This window comes from Botryllus schlosseri, chromosome 3, assembly GCF_051294905.1.
Source record: "Botryllus schlosseri isolate E-star chromosome 3, Bs_hap1, whole genome shotgun sequence".
Lineage (NCBI taxonomy): Eukaryota > Metazoa > Chordata > Ascidiacea > Stolidobranchia > Styelidae > Botryllus > Botryllus schlosseri.
In genome coordinates, this window is record NC_137238.1 from 19,284,773 (window position 1) to 19,309,145 (window position 24,373).

Sequence of the window (24,373 nt, forward strand, 5' to 3'; positions counted from 1 at the left end):
GTCTTCCATCGGTAGGCTAAACACTTGCTGGTCGAAAATCCAACGTGTGCTGGTAATTATAATGAGTACCTGTTTGCTATATTGACAAAGGTTCGTGATTTATTCCATTGTTCTGTTTTTCAGTCCACCATCATCACTATGCGTCATTTTAGTCTATGTGGGGCGTGGGCATAAATGTAGGCTATCCTTCAATTCATAGTTTACATTGGATTAGAATATGAAGATCCATATATATTATATAAATACATCCAATCTTCAGAAGCTGAAATATAGGGCTGTACGCGAAATTACTATTAAAAGGCCGCACTCATTGAAGTGATTACATTTTGCCTGCTGGATAGCGGGTCCACAGCGATTAACGAATAGAGAAAAGAAATATATTTGCTCATCAACCACTATAAATATATTGCAAGACCTGTGATATAAATAGATAACACAATCGTAATATAAATACATTTACTGGTGGAAAATTATATATTTTTGACTGGGCTTTATTCATATTTCATACGACCGCAGATTCATTGTTGCGTGATTTCTGCTGGGGTAGAAAACTGCAAGCTGTCATATTAAAGACTCTGTTGAATTACAGGTGATATTCTTCTTATTATTCTCCTCGATATCGGCGGCGATGCTTTGTAAAAGTTTCTGATCAAAAGCAGAATAGATGGTTATAGAAGCCAGTCATTTGTGCAATAGATAAATAGCGTCACCGATCGATCATCACCTTGCGCTTCAAACTGCGTTCATACGCATTTTCGATGTCGGCCGCACGCTCGTAGTAATGGCTGAAGTTTGATATTACTGGATGAGTTGGTACACCGATAACGAGAACTCCAGTGAAGACAGCCAAGGTGCCCACCAGTTTACCTAAATGTTAGAAACGGATGAAAAAAGTTCTGATGCACAAGCGTAACATTTTTTATGCCACACTTGAACAGAATTACCATGAATGTAAATAAATTGCCGTGAATTTCTGCTCGAATGCTAGTAGAACTAGCGATAACCATGACCTGTCTAAATATTTCAAGCTCTAATGAGCATAGGTAGGTTATACACGGTGAACCTTTTACAGAAATTGCAATTCGTAAAGTCCTTTCAGTATCTTTGGTTTAAATTATTTCCATTCCGACGTCGGATCACTCTCTGCATGGTGCTAGTGGCATGAAATGAAATTTTGCACCTAACTAAAATGCGCCTTGCCCATTTCCAAATTCGTTGTCTAAGGTAAAAAGTTGTGCTTGCTCATTTGGATTGGGGTTGTTGAAAATAAGTTTTTTTCCGGATTCCGGGGATTGACTGATTAAATTATTAGGTTGCATAAAAACGCCACACACAAAATTTGGCTCGATTCCAATTGATGTATGTGAACGCAGAGGAGTTTGACATTTCGAATTATTCTTGTCTTTCTTCAAATTTTACTGTCAACCCCATGAAATTCGTGAGTTGTTTACAAAAACAAAATTAAACAAATTTGATGCTATTCCGACCCGTGGAAGCAAAATTATTTGAGTTTTTTATTAATAATTTTGATATTATCCACCGCCCATAGGCTATTTTTGCGAATCCAAAATTTTCAACTGCAATAACTTCGCTTCTACCGGTTGAAAGTGAGTAAAAATTATTTCTTTTAGACAAATTAACAATTTCGAGGGGTTGAGAGTAAAATTTGATTTTTTTAAAAATAAATTCGAATTTTTCAAACTAGTGTGCGTTCACATCTACTAGTTGGTGTCGAGCCAAATTTGGTTAGCAGCGTTATGTTAGGCAACCCAGCAGTTTAATCAGTGAATTCCGGAATCCGAAAGAAAAGTTATTTTTGAACAACCATAATGTGTATGCAGAATATACGCAGGACTATGATGACCTCAATATCCGTCGGAATGAGACAAAATTAAGGCGCCTTACCATATATGAGGATTAAAATAACGGGAAGTAGAAACAATCATTCCATGTTTCAAACTTCAAAAAGCGGGTTCAGGAATGCAATCTAATATCCACTAGCCCTAATAAATATACACATAGTTGTGTAGGCTAGGGCCTACTGTACTGTAGTGTAGCCTACATACATTCGTACAGAGCACACACGACAATATAGTCGAGAGAATTTGACGAGCTCAATTGTGACTATGCAGTTTCTACTCTATACAGTCAAAATGTATGGATATGGAAAAATTGGATATGCATTGCATATGCAATATGCATATTCTACAGAATTCTTGCCGACACCAACGAAATAACTCATATACCTGGTATGGTTTCTGGATAAACGTCACCATATCCAACTGTTGTTACTGTAATCGTTGCCCACCACAAAGCCTCGCCAATATTTTTAAAGTTCGCCGGCTCCAAACCTTGCACCGCCGTCGCTAGTACGATCTGTAACAAAAACTGTTATCGATATTGAATCAACTGAGTCATTCACAGGGGTGGCCACAGAGTGGCCACAGTTGTGAAGTGTTTCTGTTTGTCGAAATACTGCAGCATGTTTTACCGAAGTTCACTACTTACTCAAGTGGGTATGCTTTTAAAATACTGCCACGTCTACTGGGACAGATTTTTAAGCAGAATGACTAACTTTTTATACTCAAAAATTGGAAAGTGGTTTTGGGATAAATTTACAGCACTTTATGATTGAAATCGTCGTAAGAACGCGTGGATAACGATCATAGCAACTTCTGAATCAATATGGGAAGAATATACTAGTGGGACAGCCCACCTGTTAGGGGTGTATTTGTGTTAATTGGTTAACGTTGTCGTGGTAATATTGTTTTTGCGCTGGCCACCAAGTGTGTTGTATCGAGTACGCGGAATGGACACTTGGTGGAGACGTGACAAAACATGCTCTTTCTAGTTCTGAAGTCCGAACTGAAGCTTTAAAACTGAATGCCGCGAGGGCGGGAAATAAAGCTCTCTGAAAACGACTGTTGTATCTTTAATCAACGACAATATTAGATGGTCTTACACACCAGCACCTATTTGTAGAGTCAGCAGTCATGTTGCGTTAGACGCGAAGTTGCATCTTAGCAATTTCGAAAGTTATCACTACCTACTAACTGCCAGAGTTATACGAACCCTCGACCAAATCGACTTTGCGAAACTACTTACTTGGGTAATTTTCAGACATATTCCTTTGCACTTGATGTAGTTTTGACACATCTTGGAAATCGCCACTTCTACTTGTATTTAGGTGCAAATTTACGACATCGCCCTGACTTCCTTTACCAACTATGGTACAGACTTGGACAACTAGATAATTCCAGTGGAATTACACAATTAAAGTAAAATGTCGGTAATCTGATTCTAATCTAATTTGTGAAATGTTTCTTGCATTTAGAACTAGAACTACAACTACAGACCTTTAGATATATCCGCAAGTGTCAGCCGAATATACTCGGGTTCATTTCAATATGAATATACTATTCAACTGTATATTGAAGTTCTGTGCCTCCAAGAAGCTCTTTAAATAAATATAACTATAATAAAATTATAGCTTGATTCAATTCCAACTCAATAATTTTTACGTTATTGGATTTGGATCGGTTTTTGCATGAAAATCAGCACAAGTTGGAAATGGGAGGGGTTTGGACCCCCCAAAACCCACTGACTGGCTACATCGCTGTCAACTCAGCATTTTCAGTTTACTCGGTTTTTTCAGTAGATTTCGGTTGACTCGGGTAACTTTGCAAAAATGACTTGACTTGACTCGACTCGAGCAAAAACGTGCAATGACTCGATATGACTTGTGATTCGTATGTATAGCGACTTGATTCCAGCAATGACAAGGACATCACGCAATGGAACATCGATGTCGCGATTAAAGTCAAACGACGAGGCGTGTTCTCTAGTTGACCGGTAAGTATTTTTTGTTAATGTGCACCTGGAACTAGAACTACTCACTTCTCCAAATCTGCAACTACAACAACTAGAACTAGAAATACTGGCTTTTAAAAATCCGCAACTAGAACTACTCGTACAAACAGTGTTCAGTTCCCTGCCAACTAACTAACACGGCAGTTTGTGTAAGTCTAATTTCGGACATCCCACTCACGTACACAAATACCACTGAATACAAGAAAGATCAGCTTACGATTCCTATACATAAGTAGAGTCCTAGAAGAGCCAGCTCGGTGGAGCTTTTGAGCATGGTCTTTCCAAGAACCTGTAATCCGGAGGAATGCCTACCGAGGCGAAGCACGCGCATAACTCTCATCACCCGGAAGACCTGAAAATCATTGGAAATGAGAATAATAGATCAGATAGCGTAGAGAAAAGTAATGCGTGAATGAAGAGCATATAGTAATGCGTGGATGAAGAGCAGAGGCGGTATGTAACGAAGTACTTCTGCTTTTTGTAGCAGGCCAACAAAAGTGGCTTTTGCGTACTTGCACTATTTCATCATAGTGTACCATGTGGTGTGGAGTGTGGACACAAGCAAATAAATCTCACGGCTCTGTGAAGTTGATCTACGTCAAACTTTCCATTTGGTCAAATGAAATTTGACGGTGATTTTTGACAGGCTTGCCGAGCATCAAATTTGATAAAACCGGTATCAATAGGGTCCATCAAACCACTAGATGTCGCCAGACTTTAGGTGGTAACTCCTTTGTTACGTATGCGGTTGCCGTATTCCGAAACCTGTAGGTTACTTTCTCGATTGTGTAAGGGTATTTTATATGGAAAAAATGGCTACAACATATACTACGGGGACCGTGAACTCGCTATAAAATGAACTAAAACTTCGGAAAGCTTCTACGGAAGTAAATAAGGCCGATTTGATAACTAGGTGAGAATGTGAAATTGTCAACTAAATGTCGGCTACCAGCTCAGCACCAGAAGTTTTCGAAGTCTTAGTTCATATTATAGCGAGCTCACGGTCCACGTATAATATGTTGTAGCCATTATTTCCATATAAAATACCCTTACACAATCGAGAAAGTAACCTAGAGGTTTCTGATAACGGCAACCGCGTACGTAACAACGGCGGTTACCACATAAAGTCTGGCGACACCTAGTGGTTTGATGGAAGCTATTGAAAGCTACCGCGGGTAAATAGCAGAGATGAGCATGGATTAGGATTAGGTTTTGAAAAAACAGGATTTGTGAAATTTTTTCGGATTTGGATTGGATTTGGATTAGACATTTTTTCCAGAACGGATTAGGATTTGGATTGGATTAACCTATTTTCTGGGAGATTGAAATGTCGTGTGGCGAATGGCGACAAACTTTATTCAGATCAGTTATTATTGTACTTAAGGTTACTAAGTTATCTTGAATCAAGTGAATCGTTGGTTGTGAAAGAAAATTTTCGAATCCCTCCATTGCATAAATTAGTATTTTTTCTGAATTTCCAGTTGGAATCGGATTAGGATTGGACATGGACTTGAATATGAAAAAGTTATGGATTAGGATTTGGATTTGGATTTGAAGGTTCGGATTTGGATTGGATTAGGACATAGAAATTCCAAATCCGCTCATCTCTGGTAAATAGGCAAAATTTCTACTTCTACATGAGTATCAGTCAGGGTTGTAACCAAGTCACAAGGCTCCGAGTCACAAGTCAATTTCACTTTTGTAATTTTGACTCGAGTCAAGTCGAGTCATTTTCTACTCACCCCCGAGTCAAGTCCGAGTCCAAGTCATCGATCAGAGGGTCGAGTCCGAGTCATGGTATTATGACTCGAGTCGAGTCCAAGTCAATACGTTGACTGCTCAGTTCCCAGCTAAACTCTTGTTAAACTCACTTTTTATAACTCTGTTTGGTGATTTTGAATGGTTCGCATTTATAATATAGTGATTTTACTCACTTTTATCAGGTTCTGATCGCATTCTCACGTGCTAGTACCAATAAACGAAATCCCAATAGGGTGGTTACTTTACTATTCTTCGAAATTACGATAAAATATCGGTCTTGGCCGTCTGCGTCTCGAGTCATATGACTTGGTTCGAGTCATGCGCAATGACTCGAGTCCAAGTCGAGTCAATACACAGATTGACTCGAGTCGAGTCGAGTCATTTCCGAATTTTGAGAAAATGACTCGAGTCAAGTCGAGTCATCAGAAAATCGTGACTCGAGTCTGACTCGAGTCGAGTCATGACTCGAGTCATTACAACCCTGGTATCAGTGGAGCTTACTTCTATTACTATTACATATGGTTACCATATTTGTGAATCAGGAAAGGAGGACACTTTTACCAAATCAGAAAAGTTAGTTGATCGAAACTGAAAACAGCTGATTCACTATTATTGCTGTAAAATTTGTGTCATCACTTTCGTTAGACTCCCGATTTACACACTTTTTACTTAGATTAGGTGGTGCTGACTATAAAGGTCCTCACTTTTGATCGACCCCGAATTACCCGCTCGGACGTCCGTCTTTGATATATTTAGCGTCAGTGTCCATTTTCGCTCGAATCTGTCCATTATCCTAGCCTTAAAAGCTGTAAAGGAGGACGAAATGCCAAAAAGGAGGACATTTAGGCGTCCTCGGAGAATATTTTCAAAAAACCTGAAAATGGAGGACAAATCCTCATAAAGGAGGACGTATGGTAACCCTACTAATACCACTGCGTATATGCAACGCCTCTTCGCTACCGTAATCTAGCTCCCTTTCACGCCCGACATTATGTATACCTGAATCAAATGTGATACCGAATCCAGACTGTGGTCTCCCCCAGAGCGATTGGCGATGTAAATCTGCACGTAGTACGGAAAAATTGTCACGAGGTCGATGATGTTCATGATTTGCCGGATAAAGACGACCTTTCCCTCCGCCGCAAATAATCGCAAGAAGTACTCCATCGTGAACCAAATGATGCACACCTGGAAATAATGTCGTCGGCAACCGCATTACCTGTGAGACATCTGCGCTAGGTCGTGTATTAATTTTAATGACTAGATTCATCACAAGATTACCGCGCTCACACTACGTCTGTAGGGAATTGAATGCATTTGATGAAGTCTATTAATCAGACAACCACCTCAGCTTATCATAGCAATGAAAGACTCCATAAAATCAAAGTGGGGCCATGGGCCATATAGAAGTATAGAAATGTAGAAATGTGGCAGAATAATCATCGTAGGCTTTACATTTTCATCAGCTCAAGACACGCAATGTACTAGGCGATTTACAAGACACAATGGGATGTCATGGACAGATAAGAGAATTTCGATGCGGTCATATAGGCCTCCGTCCTCTCAATCTAACACAGGTGTTCTTAAACAGGTGTCCACGGACTTCTTAGGGTACCATAAAAAGGCAATGTTGTACTACATTTTCAAGAAATTGCAAAACCAGATTATTATCCTTCGACAATGAAGCCGTAAGTGGGACCGTGACAGCCTTGTCTAGTCTCTTGGTTAGATTATTTTAGGCATGGAATAGCCGAAATAGAATTGGGCTTAATATGATCATGACATTATTCTTTGATTTTAGTCTTCGGCTTCTGAAATTTTGGTGTTACCAGCGACCGCCCGTAAAACTAGAAAGGGGATGCGAACAAAAAACTTCAAGAACCCACGATCTAATGCAGTGGTTCTCGACATTTTCGTTTTCGCCGACCCCTTTTGGACCGTTACGGACACCCCGAAGATTTACATCAAAATTAGCTAACTATCGTGCAATCGTCATCTGTATTGTGTAAATGATAACTGCAGGCTAGTGAAAAGTGATAAAAAGTAAAAAATGACTTTTATTAAAAATAAACCATACTATTTATGTAGAAATTAGGTTCATTTTTACTATTTCAAAGTGAATTCTGCAACTGCCCTTAAGTTTCATTTAAAATTTAGCTCTTTTATCGTGCAACCGTTTTCTGTCCTGGGCAAATAACAATTGTAGGATAGTAAACAGCAACAAAGTGACCAATGACTATTCTTGAGAATAACATCATAGCCTTTTATATATGTAGAAATTGGGAAGACTTTTATTAATTCAAAGCGAATTCTGAAGCTGTTTTGAAGTACCTGGTCGTGTCTTGAAAATCTGCGCCTTCGATTTGCCATAAACGAGTGTTGAAAATCCGTTTCCGCAAAGATAGATGGTGGCTAATGTAATAATAACGCGTAGCGCTTCCGACGACATATTTGGGTATGATCGCAACAAATATAACACCTAAATTCACAAACCAATATTTTATTGACCATATAACGTCAGACCTGGTCATCTCTATCTAGCAGCTCATCTGGAAGTTATTATAAAAATGGTTATGTATATCACAGCAGAAAATGGATTTTTATTAACATTTCGAAGTCACCGTGATTGACTGATCCAAATTTTATTATTACACAATCAAAAGCAAAACACCTCTAGCAAAAATATTTGTATCAGTAGGTTATCGGCAATTTAGCAGCTAAAATGAGTCTGCACAGTAGGATATTCCATCCCAGATGGCCATTCTGTTTATGTGGGTTCTACTAGTAATGAAGTGAAACTGCCTCGTGATTTTCCTAATTTAAAAAATATTAAAAACAGGTTATTGTAGCGGCTCTACAAGGCGCGCCCGTCGATCGTGTTAATTATTTGATTAGCAATTTGTGAATGCTACCGCGTCCCTTTCTAATGCATGCATGTTGATGCGCTTACGGTCAGTTACTCTTTTCGCTCGCAATAAACGGAGCTCTCGCTTCATTATCAACTATTTTGTAAATTTAGAGGCTTCGAGGACCCCCTGAAATTGCTTCGTGGACCCCTAGGGGTCCACAGACTCCCGGTTGAGAACCGCTGATCTAACATATACCTAGGCCTATATATGCCCGATGCACGATTGTATGGCGCAATGTAATTGTGTTCGATCTTGATCCTTCGGCTGTCATTATTTGAGGATTCCGTCTCTCTCTTCATTACTTTCACGTCCTTCGCCCAGTCTTTCTGTGGCATTTTTGTATATGCGTCGGAAGAACAGGGACACAAGGGAGTATGAGCTCAGATGAATCTTTGACACGTGTGGGAACGTGCTACTGGCAAGAATAGAACCATCTTCTCTCGCATCTGGAGATCGGGATTACCATTCTGCTCCATTTCCCCCCGTAACCAAACCGAGCACACAAAGCGAAGCGAGCATGGGATTGTAAACAAATCTTGATTATACGGTCACTGGCTACTTAGATGGTGCAACGGCAGTCTATACCCGACACACTTCCCCCACTCCGCTACAATATGTTGGGTGTAAAACGGAATAGGCTACACATGCGCGCCCGACGGCCGTATACTATAGTATAGTAGTACAATATAGCGTGCATTTAGCGTGGTATGGTAGTTTGTGGCGAGATAGCGTAGTGGTATAATCCACAGCTGAAAAATGGGTTGTGGATTCGACACCGGTGAAGGTCGACTTCTGAATTCCCATATAAGTGTTGGAGGTTTATCTAGGCTCCTCCTCGCCATATCATCCGCGTAAGCAGTGTCTTAAAAGACTAGAAGTGGGCCGTACTAGAAGTAGGCAGCCACGGAATCAAAAAATATATATTATCGACTTGGTGTTAATGACCAATTGACCATGCAATGGAGTCGACAAACACCATGAATACCTCAAACAACCGCAACAACAATATGGTAGGTAATTTGTGAAATAATTCGAAATTCCTGTCAATCAGTATCGAACCAACAAATATACGAGTGTCAATAGTGTATATCCAATTATCCACCCACGAATTCATGTAGGCTAAGTAGCCTATGCAGGACAGGTGTACATTGTATATTAGATGTATGGATATATTCGATCTGAATAGGCTTCAATATATTAAATACCTTCTCTACCAAAGCAATGTTGTCATTTTCGATTTCAAGTCCGTTTTCGTCGCGCGTTTGAAAATCTTGCAGAGTCCCCACGACGAAGGTCGCCAACGAAATCAAAATCACCGCAACGGAGACAACCGCCCACAGCTTACCGAAGACGGAAGACGAGGGCTCGTTGAATACCAGCCACATTGTCCACCTTATCTAGAGCACATAACAGATGTTAAGGCGGATTATCACATCATTGGCTATAATAGTGCTGCAGAGTGTAGACTGCAGAGACGAGGTTGTTAAAAGTATAATAGTAGAAGGCAGAGATAGGAGTTGCGCTGAAAACTTATACTCAATCACAACTATAGTATCTATTTACCACGGATTAGCGTCCTGTCACAAAAGCGGGCATGGACGTGGGTTTTGACATGATCGAAATATATGAGGATTTGAAAGACCTTCTTTCAAAGCTGTACGACATAACAGAATACTGTGCAGTACGTGGAAAATACTGTACAGTATTCTGTTACGGGGTACAGCATTAAAAACAAGGCTAATTATAAATCATAAATACTGTATATAGTGCCTACTTTTTCGGCGTTATGTCGGATATCATCGAATCCCTTCATATTTCTGAAAGACATTGTGTTATGATCGTGCTTGAATGACAGCGCTTTGCTTCGGATCCGAGCCTTCTCTTCGTACTCTTCTATAAACGTCTTGGCTTTACTCAACCTTTCGAAAAAATGGCAGTCTAGCGCTGCGTCTTCAAGTCCCCAGTAACTTCTTTCTTCGACGAATCGAATCGGGCACATCGACTTCGGTACATACACCACCTCTGTGACAGTATCATAGTCAGTATAATTCCCTCCGGATAGTTCTCCTTGAACGTACGCTTTTCGTAGCATTGCAGGATCCAAAAGAAGACGTCCGGGTCTCTGTCGAAGTAATACACTGGCGTTTCAGACGAGTCTACGTCGTCACATAGCATTTCCAGACTGCGGGCAGAATATCTGCGAAATAGCATGCAGTCATTCATCATTAATGAATCCCTACCTGCAATGGAATCATTTCACATCTTTCTGACAAGTCACTACTTATTGCTGGTGCAGATCCGCCGATGCTGGTGCATATTAATTTCTTGCTCGACGATTTATGTCTCGCCTGTAGCTCAGAGAACGGCGATAGTCAGAACACTTACACCAGGAACGTAATGGTACCAACCAATTCGCTACAAGGTACGATTTTAACCGCATTCTAAATGTGCTGTGTATGATATGGAAATCAACTGAAACATATACTGACGATCGAACGCTGTTCAGTTGTTTCCTATTGAACTAAATGGACAATAGATTACAGTCAACAGTGTGAATAAAGTTATTAATATATATATTTGGACACACGCTATTTAGCTTTCGTTTCGTTGGGACCAGTGGAAGACCACAGACAGGAAGAAGATCAAAACGAACGCGAAACCAAAGGTACAGGAAGCACCCGGACTTGAACCAGGGACCTCTCGATCTGCAGTCGAATGCTCTACCGCTGAGCTATGCTCCCGCAGCGATTAACGATTACGAATAGAAATACAATACATGCTTTACATAATTTAGCTGCGCAATTTTCACATGCCGTACCAATTAGAACGAACTATAGGCACTCCCTGTGAACACTAAAATTCAATTCAATTCAATTTATTGCAAGCAATTATCGTTTCAATACACCACAAGAATTCGATACGATGAAAGATGGGAAAGTGTTGAAACGACTGGGAGTAGTCTTCGAAAGCAGACACCCACCTGGCATGGTCTTGGAAAAAAGAGGCATGCACACTGAATGAAAAGTAAAAGAAGAAAATATAAAAAAACAGGTGACAAAAAAGGTGGCATGTATCGGAAGGCGAGATTGATATGTCAGGTCGTGGTCCGGTAAACTAGAGGTTTAACTATGGAGGATATGACAATGGAGGGTACATTAATATGCCTATCGTGGGCTATCAATATTACATCGCTAAGATTCGTAGTAATTTCGTTTATATCTTGACTTAGGACAGCGGTTCTCAACCTTTTTTGACACGCGCCCCCCTTGGCGATGGTAAAAAAATCGCGCGCCCCTGACCCCCCCTTACATTTATCGTCATGTCAAAAAGAGCACATCATCTAATACAGAGGTGGGCAACCTTCTTGCCGATCATGGCCGCATTTTGATTACTTATGTAGCCTAAGGCCGCATCCAGGGCATAGCCGCAATGAACGATCTGGACGCAAAATACCTATGGTAAACTGTCCAAGTGTCCATATCCATTCCCGGTGAACTCCGGACTATTCTACTTTTCACAACGGCCTATTGTACGCACCGAAATCGCGAGTGGCAATGTTATGAATAGTTGCTGGCAGTGCATATTGTCGCGCAGAGCGAAAAAATTTTTCAGAGCCACGATTGAATTGTTATTTCTTGAGGGTTCTCATTCCTGCTCCAAGTAAGAAGGGCGCCACTGCATTAAAATCGAAAAATGAAGTCTTGTTGAATTGCGCGGAGCGCGAAGAAACTTTCAAGATTATATAAAATCTCTCGAAAATTCGGGAGTGAATTCGTAATTGCAATTTGCATGTCTACGGCTGCCAACACATACTAATTGAATTAGGAGTCGACGGCCGCACAAATTCCCTTCTACGGCCACACAAATTGTGTTGATTTATAGCCAAATTGAGGGCGAAACCGGGCAACCTATATTGCATCTAAGCCTGTCTTAGGCAGTGCAGTTCGCCAGCTATCAACAGCTACCTAGCGCACAGAGATTTAGGCTACTGCCAAAGCTATAAAGTAATGAATGACTTGCACGTAGGAATTTCTCTAAATCTTCAAATAATATCAAAAATTTGCTCAAATGAAGTTGAAGTCAGCCTATACTGCGTTGAGCGCCACTGCTGTTTGAGTTTGGCAAGCTTTCTAGAATACGAATTAAGTTTAATCTTCAATAATCGTCTCTCCAGAATGGTTGTGAAACACATGTTTAGTCACAATTTGTACAGACAAACAGGTTGAGAACCCCTAACTTAGGATAATTAGAATTTCTTATACGAATCAGTGCCTCGCCTGTATCATCTACTCATTCTCAAATCTCTAAACTTGAACAATGCGTATTGTACTTTTCGTAAATAAATGCAGGATATTCTATCATGAATAGAGATGAATCGAGAATATTTCAGTCTTCCTTCTTTGAAAGGTGTATGATTTCGACAGTTGAAGCTCGCGTCACAGCTATATGCTATGCCTACTTCGTGACAGAGAATATCTCCACAAATACATTAACATCACATTTCTGTTTTCTAGCTAGACAATGATACATTTTTGTTAACATTGGGTAGGTCTTCACCAAGTTCAGAATTCAAAGGAGGCGTGTAATTGGATATGTGCTACATCACTTTGTCAATGTCGGTATTTTTGTAACATTGTAATGCACACAATGAAGATCTTGGTATGCTCCAACATTGATTAGTCAAGTGGTCCCAGTCAGAGGTGGTCAAAGTAATTAGCGTCGGTACTCAAGAAGTAGAAGTAGAATTGATGTCGTAAAACTTATGTTCAACTACAAGACATGTCAAAACTGCTGGAAGTTGAAAATGAAAGTATATGAAATGTAATTAAATAGGTAGGCCAGCATTCAAGAGTATAGATTTTGCTAGAGGCCGCATACTTTAAGTAATAAACCGATCTGGTTTCTTTGGATGTCGCAGGGTGCATTTTCGGGACTGCCGCTATGTGACTATTGACACTACAAATAGGTGTCATTTTCGAAAATATATTCACTTATACCGTAATATCGCGTCTATAGTTGTTAAGACAATCTCACTCGTGAAAGGGATGCAAACATACCGCAAAACTGCGTTCTACTTTACAGAATACACAGTTTACAAAGTATTTAGTTTTACGTAAAACAGTTTAAGTAGAAGGGGAAGTGATCTAAAACACAACCACTCAGTAAGTAATGCACACTGGTAAAATGTTTCGTTTCCAACCATTTCCGTTCCTAACAAACGCGAACGAAGGGTCGAAACAACAAAAATTCCATGTAAAGAGTAAAGGTGCAATCGGGCCATGCATATTGGACCCAAAACCACTAGATATGCTTGAGCTCAAAGCCGAAAAGTCTGACCCGACCTCCAGCTCTGGGGCAGGGGTGAGCCATTGGTTTCGTATAGGAACAAATGAAAATAGAGTAACTCATAAGTAAACATATTTGACGTGCCAAAAAGTAAGGCATCTGTACTAGAATCATACCTGCATTCAAATAATCGAGCCAGTCGACTGTATTTGTGCTTTCGTAGCACGCTTGTGTTGACTTTAAAAACCCTTCCTCCGACATTAAGAAGCAATATATCACTCCTATCGTCTGTCACCATGTCAGATTGCACGCGGATTATCACACCTCGCCGGAACGCAGAAGGAAATGTCCGGGATCGTTAGCAAATAAAAGTATAAGTTGGTGTGGAATCCCAGGGGGGCGGCCAGCGAAGACTTTTGCCGATGTCAATTCGACTAAACAAGCGACTGTTTTGCTCGGTGTATTTCACTTATCGATCGGTCAACAGTCTAACAAGCAAGGACTTTAATGAACAAGGCGTGTTTAATTCTCAGTGTGACGACGCAACACATTTATCTTGGCGACGAATTCAGTGAAATTCAGGAGCGCAGACAAAGGGGCGATAATGGAAGTGCGGATCAGTCCTACTACGATCCTGTTTCTTCAACATGAAACCCGTAACAGAAAAAAAGTACAAGTCCGACTTGAGCAAAACATAAAAAGATCCTGCCAACATATACGCTCAAGATCCGGCTAAAATCAGTGTTTCCCAAATTTTTTTGAGCTACCGCCCCCTGAACAACGAATAAAATGTCAGCGACCCCCGACCCCCTCACTACATAAAACGAAAGTTGCTCTGCATTTATAACAGCTAATAATGAGACGGATGAAGCTGGTGCATTATTATTATCATCATCTTCGTCATATAGGGTTTGAGTTTTGATAAGAACAATCTCATTCTAAAATCTCCAGTCTCCGCGTCCCGTAGTTCTGCCAAGTCGGTTTCTGCTGTGAGTCAGAAACTTGGTCACGGCACTGAAAACACGTTTTATCAAATATGAGTGGGGAAGGGTAACGACGAAAAAGTCAACCAGACTCCGGTGAGAGTATTTCTATTTGATTTTATTGTGTATCCAGAATGATTGATTATTGATTGGAGATATTATACTTTAGGTTAAACTCAAAATTGTTCGAAACTATAATACAATATTATACTTTAGGTTAAACTCAAAATTGTTCGAAACTATAATAAAATATTATACTTTAGGTTAAACTCAAAATTGTTCGAAACTATAATATAATCAGCTCCTCAATCAGTGTCATGCTTATAAACTTTACAGAATGGACTGATTATTCGGTAAGGAATTTTTAATTGGAATATATCCTGGAACCAAAACACCATATCCTCGTGCAGTTTCTGAGATGATTGATTTATGTTTCTCGATCAAAATCGGGTATTCGAGCTGCGGACCGGTAGCTCTCGTGCAAGTTTGAGAATGGAAACAGCTCACGTGTCTCACGGTGAAATATCACACTGAATCCGGACAGTGCAATTTTCACCTTGAACAGGTTTCATCATTTCTAATAACGGATATCTTCTACTCATAAATTTTGGTACATATCGCCGTCAAGAAGAAGCGATATCGTTTCTCGCAAACAGTACGCCGTGTCGAATACCATCGGTCGCCGCCCTGTGGAAAATCCACGATCGTTTGAAACAGAGATTAAAGTAAAATGCGAATATGAATGTGTTGTTCGTTGTAATGAGATTAAAGTAAAATGCGAATATGAATGTGTTGTTCGCTGTAATATTACATTCGTAAGAGCCTATTTTTGTGGAAATATTTTTGGCACTCGTTCATATCAAATCGAAGACGCGGATTTTCAAGACAATGAATACAGCTGCAAAATCGCTTCAAAATAATAAAGGTCTATTCCCAATTTCCACACATAGTATGACGTTATGTCCACGAAAAGTCATTTTGTGGCTATTTCTCACAAGCCTACAGTTGATATTTGTATATGACGGATGACGGTTGCATGATAATTAAGCTAATTTTGAGCTCTAATTACTATATGACCGTATCTGATGAACAACCAAGCAATCATCACTTTTCGCGATGTACCGTTGAATATAGAGTCCTACCGATTTATTGGTTTGCACACACTATCGAGTCGATATCACACTTTGAAAGAAATATCGGTATCGGTCATTAAAGGTAAAATATATGTGGTATACATGGTGTTTTACGAATACTGTGGTCATTTAAACCAGGTTGATATTCTTTATATTGATTCCGTAACTGCCGTCTTGTAGCACGGTCTACTTCTAGGCCTTTTTAAAGACACCGCTTACGCAGATTGGGCGGCGAGGAGGAGCCTAGATGCCCGATGTCAAATGTTGCAGGAGGGAATACGATCGGTTGTTCCCCTCATCAGTTCCTGTGGAATGGGCTTGCATTTTTAAAGAGAAAATGACTTCGCGGAAACCTTTGTCAAAACGCAAAGCACACATCACATCACAAAATTCCAGCCTTTCCACATAACACGTCAGTGTAGTTAAATCTGTTGCAACAAAGAGGTTATGGCGACATACGCCCAGTTAAGAATTGATGTGAAATAACGTTTATAGCATAGAGATCAAAGTATTATTCAATGAAGTTATTAACTTATGAACTTCAATAGCTGTTGAAGTCAATGACACATCTGCGGTCGATGAAAGTGGTAAACAAGTTTTTTAAACTCTGGCTGCATGTCGGACGTAGAAACCGTTATTAAAGATTGCACGTGAAGTGAACATCAGTTAGATTGGAACACAGCTTTGTCTTGTTAAAGTTCATGGTCGAAATTGTTTGCTTCCAAATGTATCTATGGACCCGAACAGAACAAGTAGTTTCATGGCCATCTTCCTCAGATTGGAACACAACGAAACCAAAGAACTAAAGAATAACCTATAGTTATACTATAGTCACTCTAATTTGACGTAGTAAGCAATTAGTTAGGGATTGTGGCACACTGTGACCGCGGGCCACATTATCCTGTAAGACGGGAAACTGTCTGCGGGCCGCTCAAAATCCCGTCGCGGGCCGTATGTTACTCGCCCCTGGTCTAATGGATATTGCATTCTGTACCACGCCAGCTCTTTACTCAATACCTGTTTTGTATAGCTGTAGGCAACCTATCTGCAATCCACAAGTTATTTTTCGCTTATTGAATCTACGCATAAAATGAACGGAGATTTAGGCAGTATATCGCCTCTTTGGCATGCATGTAAAGGTCATCATTTATTTTGGAACTATTTCTATTTATATCCGGATCTATCAATCGAAGTTGTCAAGTAGGCCTATAGTGCTATCTAATAATCCGCGTCACGTGGAGCACAGAAGTTATTAGGCCGCACCGAGCGTGTGTATAGCCTATTTAACATCCGGCACTACCGGCTCACCAGTATAGTTTTCTTGAAAGGAGAAATCCCGGTTCTATAGATTTCTATGCATCCGACCCCTTCATCTTAAAGGTGATGGTCTAAGCGTGCTACTAAGGTACGATTGGGTGTAACACCGTGCATTTCTACTTAATTACAGGTATATATATAGCGATTTACAAGACATGCCGAAGCTATATTTCAAGTAAAATTAGATAATGGAGATCTGAAAAGTACTCAAGTAAGTATACTATGGTTTCAAACAGTACAGTTGGTCGATGAGCCGCACATTTTTAGAAGTTAATCTGAAGTGGCGATTTTCGAAACTGTAGGCCAGGGGTTCCAATGACGCGAGGTGCAATTTTCAAAAATATAATCAGCTGCCGGCATTTCAATCATAAACGTGATGCAAGAAAATCCCAAAACTTCTTTCTACTTCACGAAATCCAAAGTGTGAAAAGTATGTTAAAGTAGTCGAAAACATAACCACTAGAGTAAGCTGTATAAGTAAGCGAAACCTACTTGAGTACTGAGATAATTTAGAGGTATTTCGTTAGTGTTCACGTCTGCCAGAAATAAACAGTGTATGCAGAATTACCAATCCTGTATACTGTATAGTGTATAGTGTAGAGCAGGGGTTCTCAACTTCGCATGTACAACGGCCGCATTTTACCCACAAAAGACGCTGTGGGCCGCAAAAGATTAGTACCATGCATTTGTCAGCTTCCATCAAATTTAGGCTACTGGAGCCTATTCATTAGTCGTATACGGGCGTCTAGTCCATTTTTATGCATTTCAAATCATTAATGGACACTGGACGGCGTTCGTAAGTTTTCAATCGCTGTTTTTCGTGAGAATATGTATCTTCCGGCGCCGCAAGTAAATCGCTTCATGGAGCGTGCATTGCATTCATTTTCAAGTCGGTATATGTACCTTAATATTATTATTACACACGGTATTACTGTGACGCTTATCGCCGTTTAGGCCTTGTGCATCACAACACAGGCACTTTTTTGTTACAACGGAGGCCATTATCCCTTTGAGCTCTCGGTGAAATGAGAAGAAGTCTGGAGTTTCGGGGTAATTTCAGAGCAAACCAATTAACCCACGTCCTTTCCTTCCATGGCTGGTGCCCTCTACCGATAGTTACAGAAGTCAACTTTGTCAAGTTGATGTTTTTCGCTGGCGACCTCCCCACGTTTGCCATGCCAGCATTTCTTCTGCAAATATGTCCACTCTGCTAAAATGCACCCAGAAAATTAGCTATGCAATGTTTGTGAAGTCGATGTATTCGTCCAATGCTAGGCTAAAGTAGTATCCGCGGCAACGTGTTTCAGAACATGCGATAAAATGTCGACTGGCTACTCTTCTGGTCACGGTTGAATCGGACAACTTTAGCTTCAAAATTTGTCAGGTAATGTTGTCCTTGCTGCTAAGCAGTGTTCCCTCTAATTTCTGACGAGTCTGCGCACACTCACTAACTTACTGCGCAGACCCTTGGACATTGACAACTGTGATTAAAGACTATAAAAAAGGTCATCATTGCTGATTTGTTGTGCGCAATTGAGATTTTCTGTGCTCACATATCGTGTCAGCGCTGCGCATTTGCGCACGTGCCCAGCTTGGAGGAAACATTGCTGCTAAGGCCCGGAAACAGCGAATATTCGCACAGTATGTTAAAGTATTCGTGAAATCACACTATCTCTAGCAGATTTCTTGGATTTAGCGATATTCCAAAGCGTCTGTGTGACGTCGTCGGCAATTTTAATAATTCCTATAGAACTATGGATTACTGGGCTTGACGCCTAGGTAGTAACGTTTTTTCTAAGATCAGGTGATATGTAACCTAGCATAAACTTTAGTGGTATCGTTTTAAGCTTCTACGCTTCGTTAAGACAACTGTTATTCGACAAAAATGACAAATATAGGTTTTCCATTTATATGTGAGAAAGCAAATTCATCAAATTCAAGCTGCGCGCGTGCGCGGCCGCACACTGCTGACAAAGTCGCCACGCACAGAAAATCTGTGCCGCGCACAAAAAAAGCCGAAGTGATGACCTTTCTTTCAGTCGTTACGCACTGTTGTCCAGGGAAGCGCGCGGTGAGTTGGTGAGTGCACGCAGACTAGTGAAAAATTAACGATCTATACCAATACTGATTCAGAACAATAACATCTAAACTCGCGAAAATATCAAGAGACCAGATCACGTCAAAGAATGGTTATTCAAACGAAACAGCGACGGTGCGATAAGAGAGCTAAGTAGATAATTTAATTTGCAACAATGCTGGGCCAGTAGTAATTGCGTTCGTAATGAAAGAGGCCGCGGGCCGCAAAATGGACGTCTGCGGGCCGCGGGTTGAGAACCCCTGGTGTAGAGGCTATGCAGTGGTCGGGAACCTTTTTTGTCCGAAGAGCCATATTGGCCCTATTTTTTCCATCTCAACTCTTAAAGAGCCATACATGTCAACCAACGGTTACGTCACAATTGAAAATTCATGACGTCTAGCACTAATTCGAACTCACTACATGGAATTCTTCATAGAGCTTCTTGGAGGTACAGAACTTCAATATACAATTGAATAGTATATTCATATTGAAATAAACTCGAAACCTGACGAGTGTCGAGCCGAAAATATTCGGGTTTATTTCGATATGAATATACTATTCAATTGTATATTGGAATTCTTCGTGTGCGCCATATTTTCTCTGTAAAAACTGGTATTTATTGTTCGAAAATCAAGCTCGGTATTTTATCGCCGGTACTACACAGAGCTATACTTACCAATCAAGAACGTGGATGCTATGGCGTTGTTTGTAATTCGAGTTTGTAATTGTGAATTTCACATCCACAACAGTTCATTTTGCGCCGTAGATCAGGAAGACAATGTGTATTTGAAAACTGCGTTTTGAAATGGGTGTCGCCATGTCTGCTTAATATGCTCTTTGATTATTCAACGTATCGCACAATTCAAATTTTGAGTCGAGTACATAGAATTCGCGAGTGATATTGGCCGCCAGCGTGGCAGTAACTTAAATTTGATGATTTTGAAAAGAAGGGGTCCGAGCCGAGCCCCCAAACCTGAAGACGGCATTGTCTTTACCTCTCATAAAGACATGGTTATACTGCCACGAGAATATTTATTCTAGCCGTGATGAATATTTACCAACAAGTCGCTGCAATATTGATCAATTCAGTACAAAAATGAATTTTGGCAAAGAGCCATATCTTATACCCAAAAGAGCCATATATGGCTCGCGAGCCATAGGTTCCCGACCACTGGGCTATAGGCTATGTTATATCCATATATAATATGGACTTTTTAAAATTTGCCTCGATTACCATCTCAATAAGGAATGCAGCATCGCAATCACAAATATGTGACAACAATAGAAGAACAAAACGTCATGAATTTATGGCGCGTGCCAAATTAGCAAGAATGTCCTTGCAAAATCAGACTTTAGCGCTTTGACGTCACACCATTTTTCAATTCGAGTATTGTACCCTAAGACCTATACATCCATGGCAACACCAGGGATATATAACTGAGTGTATATACCAGGGCTACACAGAATATGCAATCATTCATGAATGTGCCCAGGCAATTTGGGAAAGTTACCATATTCGCTTCTGTTATCGGTTCCCTGGTACTTGAAAACCGGTCTTCGGCTGGGATCTTCACTCTGCCATAGAAATGAGCGACAGCAAGGCAATTTTCGCGTGGGGTTTGTTCTTGTGCTAAATAAGCAACTGTGTACAGTTTATAATTATTATTCCTCGAAGTACATGTTTATAATTATTATTCCTCGAAGTACATGTTATGTAAAGCCAATCAAAATAACATCTAAATTTAAATGTATTTTGTCATGAAAAAACATTAGATTTACTGTATTTTGATAAAAAAAGACCACTAGAATATCAGGTTGTAGCGTACGCTCCATGATTAACGCAATTAGCCTCGCTGATCACTGATTGTGTTGGGTATTTCTTGATGTTACGAACCTACGTGTATAATCGCTTTTAGTCACCGTCCGAGCCAGTCGTCTTTTAGTCTCCGTCGGCCGAGCATCGTCGTGATTTAGTTGTTTTAATAAAAAGGTAATGCTGACGTGTCTACTTTGTCTTACCGAGCCACGGACGCAGAAGAACGCGCGCCCACGACAGAGCACGCTATAAGGTCAAGTCGAAATACACTGAATCTAGTGTAAAAACACTAAGAGTGGCACCACTGCATAAAACTGGTAATACACGAGGTAGCGCGGCCGATAATTCCCCTCATTCGTTCCCTATTTTCCATGGCGCGCACATTACGAAACATAATTCCAGACTTGCAGTAAAGAGCAATGGCGACATACAACCGATTTCAGGATTGCAACGATTACACAATATAACGGCTATATAAGTAGAGTCAACGGATATTTCCTTCAGTTTCGAGCCGGTTCTCTAACTGAAAACTTGTGTCGTGTACGGTTTCTAATATTTTCGCACACTATGCATTATTTACTTCAAAAACATCAACTCAGCAAATACACGTGATTTATATCGACAACATGCACTATAGCCATCATTTATCTTCTCTCAGACCAACAGTTAACCAGTATAATCGTAAGAATCGAAAGGGACAGCAATGTACGGAGACATTACCCAGGTTGATACGAGCGGAGCGTCTCAGACCACCGCGAGTCAAGATCGGATCCCCTACAGCGGTTCGTTTCGTAATACTTTATTCTTCTTTGAATACCCTGCGTTTTTTCTAGACAGTAGCAAATAGTTCCGTTTGTAGTGTAACTTGGCTTGGAATGAATCTGCCGATTGCTATTCAACACTCAGTTCAGTTGTGTGTTCGGAGTCTGTGCAAATACTTTCACATTAAGTTTACTACTACGTAGACCAAGTGAGCTGTAAAGACACAGCAAGCCGGTGATTACGATGTCACGTTATTTGCGACGGATATAGCTAATCTACATGGGTAGTACTGCAATAGGCTTACCAAGATCTCTCCATATCGGGTGTAGGCTACCAATCACGTAGTACCCCTGACGCGACAGGTTTGTCGTGCAATCAACTAAGATATTTTTTCCGCGTGAATCCAGGCGTGGCAGCTTCGGAGAAAATGGCCCAAACCGACAAGGCCAACGTGAGCAAGTATATCGGCATCATATCCCAAGTTGCGGGAGAAACGGGTGTGGATTCCTGCGTTATCTGTGGTAAGTTATGGAACCGGTAACAGTCTCTCGCATTCTTTAGCTTTGGCGTCTTTTTCGCAGGTATCATGAGCCGTGAAACCCGTGCAAACATCAATATCCTGTCGAGCGGCGGCTTTGGTTTTGATGGCTGCGGGTATGGTCTCATGCAGGTACTCTCACTCTAACACGAGGAGAGAGAGTCTTTATTTTCATCGAACCAAAATACATATCATCTCATTCAATATTTACTCTTACTTATTCCGTATTTCAGGTCGACAAGAGATATCATACTTTGCAAGGCGGCCCCGCTTCTACTGAGCACATTCGTCAGGCGACTGGTAATCATATTATTTTGTGATGACGTGTGATGATTTATGACCTCGTACTCAGTGAGTGACTTCAGCGTTCAGCCATTCCGACTAAAGAAGAGCGAATCTTAAGCTACCATCGAGGGGGCTTGCCGCGTATAATTTGATTTTGATGGAGTAGATCGCGGCGAAGCAGTCTAGAAACAGAACGACTTGCGCAAGTGGTCGAAGCATACTTTAATCATCAGAAAAGTAGAAGTGCTTCGTTTCTGACGCCCTGAAGATAATTATAAGCAATAAGAACAACAACAACAACTATATATTAACTATTCATGCGTTGGAAAATTTATATATCTTGCAGGAATTCTAGATCGGTACCGTCCAGAGGATGCATCCCGACTGGAGCAAGAACATGGCTCTGAAAGGAGGGTTAAGCGCTTACAATATGGGTGAAATGAATGTGAAAACGTACGCCCGTGTGGACCAAGCCACCACCGGAGGAGATTACTCGAATGATGTCGTCGCGAGGTCTCAATGGTTCAAGAGAAACGGATTTTAGTTTTGTGTATTATAACATTGCTCACTCACAGACGCGTATTGCATGCTCACTGCCCAGTTTGCCCACAACATTTATGTGTTGTATATATAATACATGTATAAATTTACCCATTCTGTCACAAGCTTTCATGTGTAAAGATGATACGATATGATATGGATTTGTTTGTGTCCGCAGGCTGTTATCTGGTACTGTGATAGGCCTATATGGTGATTATGGAAATCGTTGGTATCAATTACCTATGTAGGCTAGGCTATTGTAATACATCCGACTGAATATACGTGTACTATTTTCAGTTATTCAGAGAACGCATTTTCAACAATTCATTGTGTAGCGGTAGTCCATCAATCGTGCAAAAATATAACTCAGGTTATAATTTGTATTCGTTATAAAGTATTATTGAATCTGCCGAACACAAGCCACGAGGCGAATTTTCTTCCACACAGTGTAAATAAAAACCAGCAGTCAGTAGTGGGAACAAGTCGCTATCTTCGAGTCAAAAGTCATCTCGAGTCATTACGCATTTTGACTCGAATCAAAAAGTCACGTCACTCGTTTCTCGAAGGTGACTCGAGCAAAGTTAAGTAAAGATGAATCACGAGTCAAGTCAAGTTGAATTTTAGAAATACGAGGCATCAGTCAAAGTGATTGCACTTTGCAAGCCATTTGAACTACAGATTGAATCACCATTTATTATGGATCCAGAAATATATATTGACATGTGAACGGCGTGGTATCGCTCACGCATATTGCAGAACTGCTAAACAGCGTAGTGCAGGAGTCGGTAACATTCGTATGCAGCGTTTCCCTCTAAGCTGCGCAAGTGCGCAAATGCGCAGTGCTGACATTTTCTTTAGTCGTTACGCACTGTTGTCCTAGAGCAGGGGTTCTCAAAGGGTAGGCTTACCATATTTTGGAAATCTAAAAAGAGGACACTTTTTCAGAAATTTGCAACTTGCAAAACCGGAGAAGAATTCTCAAAAATCGGTGAATTTTTCCCACTTTGTGATCGGTTGACTAAAAAAAGGTCAACTTTCCGCTCAGAGCTCAAAATACCGTTTTCCTCTCCACATTGCTAGGTGGTTGACTAAAAAA

The 24,373-nt window shown here is 40.5% G+C and overlaps 3 protein-coding genes and 1 non-coding gene across 4 annotated transcripts in view; 1 reads left to right on the top strand and 3 right to left on the bottom strand.

Moving 5' to 3' along the window:
- LOC145435953 (uncharacterized) overlaps window positions 1–24,373 on the bottom strand; it is a 73,394-nt gene that overhangs the window by 18,904 nt on the left and 30,117 nt on the right. The gene's annotated exons all lie outside the window — the stretch shown is intronic.
- Window positions 255–14,972, bottom strand: LOC145435950 (potassium voltage-gated channel subfamily B member 1-like). The gene is made up of 9 exons (XM_080313228.1): window positions 14,003–14,972; window positions 10,619–10,737; window positions 10,315–10,562; window positions 9,746–9,937; window positions 6,631–6,819; window positions 4,088–4,222; window positions 2,247–2,376; window positions 725–867; window positions 255–645 (listed from the first exon to the last, which is right to left on the bottom strand). Exons 1-9 carry the CDS (start codon window positions 14,122–14,124, stop codon window positions 562–564), a joined length of 1,362 nt encoding a protein of 453 aa, XP_080169354.1. The 5' UTR covers window positions 14,125–14,972; the 3' UTR covers window positions 255–561.
- On the bottom strand, window positions 11,210–11,281 carry Trnac-gca (transfer RNA cysteine (anticodon GCA)). Its single transcript has one exon. It is a non-coding gene; the product is annotated as a tRNA-Cys (tRNA).
- On the top strand, window positions 17,360–23,657 carry LOC145435940 (lysozyme g-like). Its single transcript, XM_080313217.1, has 5 exons — window positions 17,360–17,470; window positions 21,811–21,934; window positions 22,322–22,435; window positions 22,496–22,584; window positions 22,686–23,657. Exons 2-5 carry the CDS (start codon window positions 21,856–21,858, stop codon window positions 22,770–22,772), a joined length of 369 nt encoding a protein of 122 aa, XP_080169343.1. The 5' UTR covers window positions 17,360–17,470; window positions 21,811–21,855; the 3' UTR covers window positions 22,773–23,657.

Excerpts from the sequence above, each read along its gene's own strand:
- LOC145435950 (XM_080313228.1), bottom strand. The coding sequence starts at position 14,124 with ATGGTGACAGACGATAGGAGTGATATATTGCTTCTTAATGTCGGAGGA. Across the intron at positions 10,738-14,002 it reads GCTCGATTATTTGAATGCAG|ATATTCTGCCCGCAGTCTGG; the intron begins GTATGATTCTAG and ends GCTATTTCGCAG. Across the intron at positions 4,223-6,630 it reads CGGTATCACATTTGATTCAG|GTCTTCCGGGTGATGAGAGT; the intron begins GTATACATAATG and ends AATGATTTTCAG.
- LOC145435940 (XM_080313217.1), top strand. The coding sequence starts at position 21,856 with ATGTACGGAGACATTACCCAGGTTGATACGAGCGGAGCGTCTCAGACC. Across the intron at positions 21,935-22,321 it reads AGATCGGATCCCCTACAGCG|GCGTGGCAGCTTCGGAGAAA; the intron begins GTTCGTTTCGTA and ends GCGTGAATCCAG. Across the intron at positions 22,436-22,495 it reads GGATTCCTGCGTTATCTGTG|GTATCATGAGCCGTGAAACC; the intron begins GTAAGTTATGGA and ends TCTTTTTCGCAG.